At 44.3% G+C, this 12,569-nt stretch overlaps 2 protein-coding genes across 2 annotated transcripts in view; one reads left to right on the forward strand and one right to left on the reverse strand.

Annotated features, from left to right (window-relative positions):
- elk4 (ETS transcription factor ELK4) overlaps positions 1-7,459 on the forward strand; it is a 21,886-nt gene extending 14,427 nt beyond the window's left edge. The window contains exons 4-7 of the mRNA XM_060055103.1: positions 323-329; positions 586-801; positions 2,715-2,834; positions 4,244-7,459. Of these exons, the coding sequence (XP_059911086.1) occupies positions 323-329; positions 586-801; positions 2,715-2,834; positions 4,244-4,342 (442 nt within the window). The 3' untranslated portion in view covers positions 4,343-7,459. The remainder of the gene's footprint in view (positions 1-322; positions 330-585; positions 802-2,714; positions 2,835-4,243) is intronic.
- Positions 6,937-12,569, reverse strand: part of mfsd4aa (major facilitator superfamily domain containing 4Aa) — a 25,903-nt gene continuing 20,270 nt past the window's right edge. Inside the window, exons 6-10 of the mRNA XM_060063323.1 lie at positions 11,786-11,959; positions 10,563-10,710; positions 10,404-10,474; positions 9,282-9,402; positions 6,937-8,254 (exon numbers count right to left, since the gene is read on the reverse strand). Coding sequence (XP_059919306.1) covers positions 8,202-8,254; positions 9,282-9,402; positions 10,404-10,474; positions 10,563-10,710; positions 11,786-11,959 — 567 coding nt within the window. The 3' untranslated portion in view covers positions 6,937-8,201. The remainder of the gene's footprint in view (positions 8,255-9,281; positions 9,403-10,403; positions 10,475-10,562; positions 10,711-11,785; positions 11,960-12,569) is intronic.

Below are 12,569 nucleotides of genomic sequence, written 5' to 3' on the forward strand. Positions count from 1 at the left end.
AAGATGTCTGTTATTGACATCAAAGGTCCCATTTCGTGCTTCTATTGTTCATCAAATGATGAAACATAGAAGCATGAAATCGTACCCCTAAATTAAATAATTTAGGGGTACGACTATAATAGGGTTACATGCCTGTGTGTTAGAAATAGCCCTTATTATTCTCACTGTTCAAAAACGTTCTGGTTTGTATTGTGTCGCTTTAAAGCCCCCCTCCAGTGTAGCCCAGTCTGCTGTGATTGGTCAGCACGCTCTCTCTGTTGCGATTGGCCCAACGCATTGCGCTTGTGTCACACCCCTGAGAAGTTGTCAACATTGCGGGTAGCCGGGAGGCGGGACCTCTGCACTTCAGCACCGCCCACTGCAGTCTGACGTCACACTGTTAGTAAAGTAAAGTTTGAGGGTAAACAAGCTGTTTCACATACTTATTTTGGGCGTTCTCGGGGCGCGAATACTCCCCCTGGCTCGGACTACGATTTTCCTAGCTCAGCAGACGTTAAACATACGTCATATAACGGTCTAAAGCAGAGGGAGGAGTCTAAAAAGCATGACATCCCTTTCTAATACGACTCCCTCCACCCCCTGCAGGCGGACAGCGGTGGCTCCATGTCGGGGGGCGACGCCGACAGCAGCATGTCGTCCATCTGCGGCGGCCCCGCCTCCGCCGCCGGAAAGATGCGCAAACCGCCGAAGGTCCTGGAGCTGAGCGCGCCCACGCTGCTGGTCACCGCCTCGGACTTCTCCCCCATGAACATCTGCAGCCCGTCGCTGCCCACGGCCACGCTCACGCCCGCCATGCTGCAGGTAGGACCAGGGGCAACGTCCAAGTCAACGGAGGCGTTTTACTGTAGTGACAAATGTTGATCTTCCAAGTTAAAAATATATATGAAGGGAATGGGTGTTGGGAGCTGTTTTATTCATGCTGTTAAGGGTTCATGCCTCTCTGAGGTCATGATTAGGACACAAATATGTACAATTCTGACACAAATATAATCAAAGAAACAAATGTAATCAAGCAAATGCTGAGTTGGTCAAAAACTCACCTTTCAGAAGTTGTCGACGCCAAAATCGTGGCTGAGATCGCCACCGTCGCTGAGCTGTATTTGTTGTGGGAGTCCGAGGAACGTAGGAAACACAAAGCACACACTGAAACGATGACTTGGTCGTCCATGTTCTTTCTGCCTCTGTGCGTCCTCCGTCTCTCTTCCAGTAACGTCGGGTCAAGCTCAATGCTGATTGGCTATCGCGGCTAAGCGCCACGCGTAGGAGCATAAAAAGTAAAAAAATAATTAACTCTGCGCGTAGGTGCGTCGGGCGCGTAAGGTGCGTAAAAACACGGCTAACGCACCTAACGCGCTAATTAGCGCATGTAACGCATATACGCGCCTAAACCAATGGTTCCATTTTGCAAAAAATACGATTTTCTACGCCTCTTACCTGCCTAACGTGTGGCCGTAGCTTTACACACAGTTGATTATTGTTCAGTTCCGTTCCACAATCTCTGTGAAGGGTTAAGATCTGTGAACCTTAATACAGATCATGGATAGTGTATATCATGTAGGTGAACTGACTACATAGGTGGTGTATGTACCCTGTTAAAAGAATACATACACACAAATATCCCCATCAATAGCCATCCCCCTATTTTCTTATTGCTGACCCTATGCCGAATGATGTTCTTATTTGACCCACAGTATGCATGGAGGTATGTTTCAAGGCTGTTTAGACTGCTGTTGTTGTGTGTAGCCCATATTCCTAAAATAATAACATACAGTGAAATTAGCCAGAGGAGGAATCTATCACAGCTATACTGCACTGGTTGATTCATTTAAGATGGTTATGATATTGCCTTTGGACTAATCAAGTCAGTGAGTTTAGTTAGGAGTTTTAGGGGTGAACTGAAAGAAAACTCAGCCTTGTACTCATCTAGGCCTGGACATAGTCGGCTGGGACCGGCCCACAAGGTTTTGTCCCGGTATGCCTGATGACCGGTACACCACTGCATAGCGCAAACTAAACAGCACCCCCAGGTTTTCACTCTCCACCTCCAGAGGGCAGTGGTGTTGTGTGGCATCGCTGTCCAGCTCCGTCAGCTGAACACAAACATCCTGTTTTGCACAAGGTCTATTTGCAATTGGGTGGCATATCGAAGACCAAATGACTGCATGTGCCCTTGTCCATCCATCTTATTAAATTACCTCGCTGTCATACGCTCTCGTTCTCTCCCCGCTCTTTGTGTGTTTAACAAAGGGGAGGGCCAGCTCACTGCATTTGTTCATGAGATCTGTGACCAGACCACTGGCTTCACATCCAGGCCTTCTGCCAAAAACAGGCCTGCTTAGCGTTTTTAAAGATGAACCCACAGCAGGTGAGCTCAGTCGTACAAACCGTGACTGCAGGGAAAAGGTGGCTGCTGGTGCATCGCTTTACTTAATCTAACGATGGTTCTAAGCGTCAGAGGGTTGCCGTTTCTGCCTGCCCCACGCTTCACCCCCTGCCCACCTCTAGGCTGCCGTCACCTGATCTTGTTATCATCTCATCAACACTTGGCTCTGTGATATTGGAGATATTCAAGTTGTGAATTCAAATAAATCATTTGTCAATAATAGCTTCTCTTCTAGAAAACAAGTCAAAGACCAAACGGGACAAGTGAGTGTGTAACTGAGTTAGGTTTAGGTGTGTTGTTGATGAAGTGTCTCACTGTGACCCTCCCCCAGACGCCCACCCTGCTGCTCACCCCCAGCCCCCTGCTGTCCAACATCCACTTCTGGAGCACCCTCAGTCCGGTCGCCCCCCTCAGCCCGGCCACGCGGCGCCAGGGGGCCCACCTGTTCCAGGTCAGACCCTCATTACCACACTACACACTACTACACTACTACACACTACACTACACACTACCACACTACACACTACTACACACTACACTACACACTACACACTACTACACACTACCACACTACACACTACTACACTACTACACACTACACTATACACTACTACACTACACACTACTACACTACACACTACCACACTACACACTACACATTACACACTACACACTACTACACACTACACTACACACTACACATTATACACTACTACACACTACACTACACACTACACACGACACACTACACACTACTACACTACTACACTACACACTACACACTACACACTACTACACTACACACTACCACACTACACTACCACACTACACATTACACACTACACACTACTACACTACAACAATACACACACTACGACACACTACACACTACAACACTACTACACTACACACTACTGCACTACTACACTACACACTACTATACTACACACTACTACACTACACACTACTACACTACACACTACTACACTACACACTACTACACTACACACTGCTACCCATCACTGATCACTTTTCCACACAGATAACCACTGTTCGTGTAGTGGTTATGGACACCGTGTAGGTTGTTTTGAGGCTTAACTTATGTTATGAATAGCCCACTTTAACATTTAACAAGTAATTTAAGGCAGACCTTTTATTTGAATTAGTTTACTCTATGCATTTCTTTGGGGCGCGCTCCATCTTGTCTCTTTTTCCGAGCAGTTGTTGCTGTATTAAGGTTGTTCCAAAGGAAGTCAATGAGCTGAGTTATACCTGGGAAACCTGCCCTACTTATTCAGCCTTTGTCTTTCTTCTAATCCTTCTTTAAGCATTGTACAAATTGACTTGAGGTGTATGGCCAGCAGGTCAATATACTTGTTTAATATTCTGGGAGTTGTCAATTTAGAAAAGTTTTGTTGACATGGCTGTTCCATGTCCTTATAGGACTTTTGGGAGAGAGGTGCGGGATGGCCTGCTGTTTTTAGTTGTAGGATGTATCAGTTATAGGAGGGGATTGGAATGATCAGCATTGATTGACTACAGATATGTCCAGTTCCTTTCAAGCGAGGAGCGAGTCGAAATGGTACACCTTGTGACCTTGTGTCGCTTTGGGCTTGGATCCCCTAACTAGACACAAAGCGTCCGTTGACCTCTGACACTGCAACTCGTGCCATGAAAGAAATTGGTCTGACTATATTGTACCTTGTCTAAATATCCGTGTCCGGGAGCCTTTGCGTACGCGCCAGTTAAGATAAGAGTGCATCAGGGCCTATGTGTGCTTTCTCTTTCATGTTCTTCCAACACATCCTCCCCCTGGCTCACCCTCTGCCCTCCCCCTCCCTGCATAACTTGTGTCCCCAGTTCCCGTCCGTGCTCCCGCCGCAGTTCCAGATCCCCGTGCACAGTCTGGACGGGACCAACACGCCGGGCCCCATCTCCCCGGACCCCCAGAAGATCTAGGACCCGGCCTTCAGCGGCCCACCCGGAGACGACACCAGACATTCCCTCGCGCTTCGGGCCTGCGACACGAGACACTGACCCGAGCTGGGCTGCAGGAACACAAATACCGCCATGCGACGCCACCTCTTCCTCCTCCTCCTCCAACACGCCCCGCTGGTGCTCGTCAGTTGGGATGAAGCTAATGGCGTCGCTGACACCGAGTCCACACTGCAGTGGGGGGGGGGGTTGACGTGAACTGTCTGTCAACGTCCGTCACCACCACTGGACCTCTTGGTTCTCAGGACGGCATTTACAGAAGAGCATCATTCCCCTGTCATAGTATTGGATTACTTTCTCATGGCTCGCCACCAACAAAAAGAAGATGTAAGGTGATCCATTGCAATGGTCAGTTCAGTTGTGATTGGGACACTGAGTTGGGCTTTTGATGAAGAACACGGTTTGACTGGAAGCCGGTCATCGCTGTCCACACCCGAACCCCACCTTGTTGTTTGTGTGTACTGTCGAACGGCATGTCTGCGGAGAACAACCTGCTCTCTCAAGTGTAATCCCCAAGTTCAAACAGCAAGAGGATCCAATTGTTCTTTGTGGGACATGCAAGTTATGCTCATAATGCACCGAACAATCAACTCCATTCACAGCATAATCCACAACTGAAGTGACATGACTTCATGTCATGAGTTTTAGACTCCTTCCTATATTATTTTTATAACTGTGTTGTTTTGTAATTGTGATAATTGTGCTTTGGTTAAAATGTGTGTTTTACCTTCCCACTATGCCCTTGCTAAAGGGCAGAACTTGATTGTCCTACATTGTATCTATGTACCTATGTATCGTTTTATGTACAGTCTTTACTCTGAAGTTAAATGTCAAAACGTTGCCAAGGTTGGCTGCCTTCAGCACAGCAGTCAAAACTGGCTTTATATTCGACCATGGCCCAAATCCAGCTGATCTTGTTCACTAAAAGCAGTTGAAGATGCGTTATTCGTAGCACTTAAAGTCAATTAAGCAAGGAATCGAATTAACCCCCTTATTTTGTGTGTATTTCTCTCTCGCTCTCTCTATCTCTCTCTCTCTCTCTCTGTGTGTGTATAAATATGTGTTTTTTTCAGTGAATATTCTCTGGTTTGCAACAATGAATCTGTGGTGCTGCCCTTTTCTTAAGCACTTAACGATTACACGCACCAGGAATAAGATCAAATCTCGCTGTTTCTGACCTGATAGTAGACGTGATGTTTAATGGATGGTCCCTACCTACCTTATGTACAGAAGAGTGCCCTGTGTGTCTCCTGAGCTCTCAGGTATTGCATCAGAGACCGTGGAAAGCCATAACCCCCTACTACTAAACCTTAACCAAAAACCTGGAGAGCCCTGGCGGGGGGCTCGCATCTCGACTGCCTAGCCTTAACCTCTCCCCCCTCCCCTGGGGGTCTTTAACCACCGGACCCCCGCCCTGAGGACTGTTTCCGCTCTCCGGAGACCCATTTTGAAATGGTCTCCATGCCATTTGTATACCGGTGGATATTATTGAGCCATTACCGATGTGTGTCCCTTTATTAGTGTCTCTGTCCAGGCCCTGTTTGTAGCGTGTTTAGAGCCATCGATGTCAGTCTGTTCCTGTATGTAAGTGGTTGTTTACATGCAATGCTTGCACATGATCATACGTGACCCTAACCATTGATCCAGCCCAGGAAAACGATTACCAGCAACCATTTTTCTTCCTCCAATTATATAAAATCCCCCCCCCCCCCCCTTAAGCCGACCGTCTGTTATGCAGATGGGTGCCTTAACACAGACTTTCTCCCAAAGCGAAATCCCGAACCCCTATATAGTGTAGTTCCTCTGATCAAATTGCAATGGAAGAGTTTATTGACAACCTATATTTGTATGTTATTGTCTATTAGGGTGTTCATATGACACACACATGTTGTTGCTTCGACCAAACCAGAGCCAGTGGACCTGGTCCCTTTCTCTGGTTCTTTCCAGCAGAAATAGGCCATTACCTTCATACAACACAGCTCATGTGTTGTGCACTTAACGGATCAATTGTTCAGCAATATGCCTGCAGCATATTTCCATAATGAAGATTCATGTCCCTGCCCCCCTTATCTCCTGCATTTATCTGTGTGATGATACATGCAATCTTTTCTTTTTTTTTTACTATAATTTCATAATATCGTTTTTTGAATCAAAACTGTGTGTGTCTTGGTGTTTTGATTTTGTAAAGCCCAGCTAGGGAAGTGGTGGCTCTGCAAGGGTTTCTGTTGCCAGTCTTAACTCTCTGATTTGCGGCCGTGTTGTCAGCTTGTGTTTTCCTGAATGTCATTTTGATGGTGTGAGAGTAGCCACTGGCTTTCTGAAGGGGAGACTCAAACCGGCGGCCATGACTCAAACCTCTCTCAGTCCTTTTGTTCCGGCTCTCTTTAGACTGTTTCGATGCTGTTAGCTTGCTATCCTACATATTGTAAATGCAGCGTTCGGAGCGTTTACACTTGATATTTTGGGATTCCTGTAGTATTGGATTTGAATCACTTTTTCTAGAAGTTAAAGAATGTATTCATGTTAAACGATGCTGTTGGTAGATTTTGACATTGGAGCCAGAAGTATACCATCCAAACCAATGTAGGCTATAAATATGCACAAAGAACTTTATACGCTAAAGATAAACGTTCAAATTCAACTTTTTATAAAAATGTTACCGTATAGATTTACATTGACACGTTGTGTATGGCCGGAAACAAGCTTTGACCTATTTTATCTATTTAAATAAAATTGTTAGATTATATTGTACTTTTGCATTATATTTAAAAGAAACAATCAAATAGCCGTAAGATGATTATGATACCTATCTTCAATGCCCGTTCTGTTGTACAAAGTGCATGTTTGATTCAATAATATAGTTGACTGTTCATATTTCCGTGAACTTTCCCTTTTTCAATGTAAAAAACAAAAAAAGTTTTACATTTGTTGAAAAGAAATGACTTCATTACTTTTGTCCAGTTCTCTTTCTTGTTCAGTTTTAAATGTTTACCAGCTGACGTGCCATATTGACATGTGCGTGAAAAGGAGCATTTAGCTATGTCTACTCTATATGAGTGATTAAACACAAGTTCTCAGCCATTGTGTCCCATTACTACAATATCCAACGTTAATAGATCTCTCAACGGGTCGAGATCAAGAGGTCTTAGAAGAGCTGCAAAAGGAACCAAATCTCCTCATGTTTTAGTCTTGAAAGTACAATGAATAGTGAATACATAGCCTTTTTGTTGAAAGCTTCCTGGTAGAGGGCTGGATAGTGGATTGCTTCAGTGTCGACTCCCTGCTGAGAGGTCTCTTGTTTGATCCCAATATCAGTCAGCCTGTAAACATCATAGATTAAGCTGCTTAGCGCCTAGCTGCTCCTTAATGATCTGAAAATGTCCCTTTGGAGATATTTGTCTCCTGAATGAAAGTTATATGAAGAGATAGTAAATAGTACATTTCTCCATTTGCCACTTGGAATGGCCAATGGAGTTATTCTTAAGAGCTCAACCCGAATCGTGCCAGGCTAATCAATTACAATCACACCCTTAATATGTGACCACAAAAGTCACTTCCCAGCTCCTCCTGAGTCATGTCCACAAATACTTATCAACCTGAAAAATGGATTTTGTGCTCGTCATTTTTGTCAGGGATACTTTTCTGAGTCACAGCAAAGTGGAATAAAATACAACAATTCAATAAAAGCTGTTCTTTGACATTCACCCCATAGATGACCATTTTGTATGCTGCATGATACATTTATTACAAATAATGGGCATGAAACATGGAAAATAACAAAAATAACCCATGTGTTTTGTCTTTTGAGGACTTGTGCTGGCTGTCAGGGGCCTCCTGACCTCTGAATGTCTGTCGCGGCGACGTCTTTGGACGGTTCTGTGAGGACAACCCAAGTGGACCTTCAGGACTCTCAGTGACAACACTATCATTCATCTCATTGAAAAATTGGTGCAGGGAAGGTTCTATACAAAGTTTAGCCTCTCCTGTATCCATCTCCACAGCCGAAAACTAGTACTGAATAAAAAGTGTTAAATATCCAATATCATGCTGTTTTAGGGTTAATAATTGCATTTTGGGGTACTACTAGAATAGGGTTACATGCTTGTATGTCAGAAATACCCCTTATTATTCTTGCACTGTTCATTTTTGCAAAACCAATTACGACCTATCACAATTTCTGTTGTGATTGGTCGAACACTTCAAAACTGTTGTCACACTACTATTACACAAGAAAGTTTGAGCGCAAACAGCTGTTTCCCGCACTAATTGAGGGGTGTTCTTCGTGGTGCGAATACTCCCCCTGGCTTGGACTTGATTTTTCAAGCTTAGTAGACCATGTATACCTGCGTCATATAATATTCTAAAGCAAAGGGAAAAGTAGAAAAATAATATAGGAGTGATACTACTCCTTTAATAATAGATAAATAATTAAAGGCCTTCCAAACAGTAGTATTGTATTGTATTATAGTACTTAACTGTGGAGCAACTGCAGTAGTTGCTATCATTGCTGTAACACGGGGAATTGGTTAGCCTAGCGATGGTTGTACTTGGTTCTATCCTTTCTGTACCGACAGCGACATATTGATCAGAATCAGAAAGGATTTATTATTTATTTATTTTTATTTATTATTTTGATGCACTTCTTATGACAAATGTACTTATTGTAAGTCGCTTTGGATAAAAGCGTCTGCTAAATGCCCTAAATGTAAATGTAAATGTAAATGTAAACAGTAGGCAAACCAAAGTGTGAGGCAAATTGTCTCATGGATAAAAAATATATATATTTGATGCTATTACTGTTGTTTGCTTTTACTGTTATTTCTCACATTTAGCTTTTTGGAATAAATCAATAACATTTCTAGATAATCAGAGACTGTGTCTGCAGGGCAGGGGACTACAGTACCTTTCTGAGATTTGATGTGTAGATGATGCAAGAAGAGGAGCACTATAAAAATGCCAAAGGCCAGGATAGCTACAATGATGTTAGACAGCGGGAAGGCGTAGCTGCCCCGATGCTGTATCCCCTACATGGTGCCAGACAAAAGGGTCATACAAAAGGTAACAGGGACACACTGGTACCTCAAACACACATAAATCCACATTCAGTATGCAGTCGCTCAAGCATGCAGTACAGACTCCACAAAGTCTGACCAGCAAACCCAGCAGCAAACTAGCTGCAGACCGAATGACATGAAGTCATTTAGCATGACAATATATAACTGCTGTTCCCAGTTAATAAAATGTTTCTGTTCCTGCTGCGGTTGTGAGCATTAGATGAAAAACCATCAATGAGGTAGAGGTGCACAGTCACTCACTACACACCCAGCGCCTTACACAACCGCCTTCACGAGGAGCTACTGTACTATGTGCTTCCTTCTCCGTCATTCTGATACAGTAAATCTTTTGTTTCTTTTTACATGTCTGTAAAAGGGTTGTGGTCAGTGGTTTCCATCCAGTCCTCATCACCGTGAGGGCTATGCTGGTGCAGTCCGCGCAACGTGTTACTCGTCATGACGCAGACATGTTCAATCATGTTTTGGTCATTCTACTACCGCTTTTTGCAACTGCGGATCGAGTCAAAATAAAACATTGGGTCACCCTCTTAACATGATGTTGTAGCTTATTTATGTAGAGATCTTGTCTTGTTCACAAGGCTATGCTGCAGCTGTTAACATTGACATTGATTCAAAAGAACATGCGTTCTTTTGGGACACATACCAGTAGTACGCCAGGAAACGGTACACACTGTAGTGTATAAATGTGTATTTCATAGAATACTGGTGCAGATGCATTTCTGGCACGGGTACAACCGAAAAATATACAGCCTTCCTTATAAGTTTCAATGGGAAGGCTGTGTCCCATTGTTTTTATATTCACACACACACACACACACACACACACACACACACACACACACACACACACACACACACACACACACACACACACACACACACATGCACACACACACACACACAAACACACACACACACACACACAACTCCATAGTGTGTGTGTTACATACCGAGCCCACTATAACCTGTAAGACCATCTCTCCAGTGCCAGCGCTGGTCACCAGCACGGTTGCAGCACACCCTGTAAAACACACAGTACAGAGGGACAGTAGGTGGCCTTTGTTCAACACACGAGGTTGACAGCACATCTTGCCTGTCTGGGTGTGTACCTTTATAGTCCAGTAACTCCTCGGTGTAGGCCAGGATGCAGGGGAACACACTGCTGATGCAGAGGCCGAGCAAACACGTGCCGACGAAGAGGAAAACACTGCTGTAGTAGAAGATCAGCAACAGAGACTGCACTATCACAACACCCAGCTGCAGCACACACGCACACACACACACCACGCACATGCACACACATACACACGCACACATGAGCACTTACACGGATGCATACACATACATACACAGTGACACAGACACAAGTAGACCTACAGTTCTAAATGAAAACAATGACAGCACAATCGGGACCCTTGTCAAACCGATTGATAGAATGAAATGATTTAGAGTGCGTCTCACAGGCTTCACAGACACAAGGTTTCACCACACGGGCATCTCGCTCGAGTCTGCTTTAAATGCTCTCCACCTGCAGCTCAGCTTTATCAGCTCATCCCTTGTGTCCTCCGACTTTATGTAACGTTTGTGTGTGTGTGTGTGTGTGTGTGTGTGTGTGTGTGTGTGTGTGTGTGTGTGTGTGTGTGTGTGTGTGTGTGTGTGTGTGTGTGTGAGTGTGTGTGTGTGTGTGTGTGTGTGTGTGTGTTTGTGTGTGTTTAAACACTTTCAGTATTTTAAGTAGCTCAAAATTGCTGCACATTGTCCCGCTTATTACACGACTAAAAAATCAATCATTTGACAAAATATAACAAAAAAAAAAGAAATATATATATATATATATATATATATACACACGATATATACACACGATGAGGCGTAATGAAGTGATGAGTAGAAGGACGGTTCATATCATGGTCTGGTGTTTCTGTAGAACAGACCGCTGCTATGTATGACAGGCCGTTGCTATGGGCGACAGGCCGCTGCTATGGGTGACAGGCCGCTGCTATGGGTGACAGGCCGCTGCTATGGGTGACAGGCCGCTGCTATGGGTGACAGGCGGCTGCTATGGGTGACAGGCGGCTGCTATGGGTGACAGGCCGCTACTATGGGTGCTGTAGAAAGGCTGTAGGGCCGTGAAGAACGCTGTACCCAGCTGTAGAATCAAATGCATTATGTATTTTAGGGGAAACAATATAGTCTATAGACTATATTGTTTCCACTAAAATAAATAATGCATTTGATTCTACAGTCATCCATGTTCTACAGAAACACCAGACCTTGATATGAAGCGTCCTTCCACTCATCACTTCATTACGCCTCATCGTGTGTCTCCTACCAGGCTCAACAGGATGAGGCGCACAGCAGGGAAGCGGTAGGACAGGTAGACAAAGGCCAGCCGGCCCACGGTCACCGAGGCCCAGAACAAACTGGTCAGCGAGCTGGCGCCATGATGACTCATCTTCAGCGGGGAGGTTTCGGCGTACGTGAAGACGAAGGCAGTGTAGGCACCCTGCACACATTCACATGTGTTTTGTGTGTGTGTGTGTGTGTGTGTGTGTGTGTGTGTGTGTGTGTGTGTGTGTGTGTGTGTGTGTGTGTGTGTGTGTGTGTGTGTGTGTGTGTGTGTGTGTGTGCATGCATGAAGAATTTAACCAATGTAGACTTTTATGAGATCAGTTGTTCTTGTTAATTCCCTAACCCGAATTTACCTTCAGGTAACCCTATGCATTCTGGGAGGAGCAGCAGAATAACAGAGTGATATTCAAGGGTGCAATGCTTCCACGTGTATCCTTGAAATCAAAGGGCAAATGTAAAATATTCTTTCACATACTCTTCTTCACATAAAACCTGCAAACGCACACTTCCTCTTGATTTTCTTTATCAAATCAATGAAATGACTTTATGTCCTGTAAGAAATGTAACAGGCAAAAAACACTTAGCCGTTAGCAGGGGTGTTTCTAGGTTAAGCCCAGAGGGAAAAGGAAAAGGCAATTTTTTTTGTATGCTTTATTGCGTATGCACATATTTCATAATGCTTTACCTAACTACACAAAATACTTTTATAGTATTTTGTGTATAGTTTTTTATAGCTTATTATAGCTTTAAATAGCTACCTGACT

Source organism: Gadus macrocephalus, chromosome 1, assembly GCF_031168955.1.
Source record: "Gadus macrocephalus chromosome 1, ASM3116895v1".
In the NCBI taxonomy this organism is placed as follows: Eukaryota; Metazoa; Chordata; class Actinopteri; order Gadiformes; family Gadidae; genus Gadus; species Gadus macrocephalus.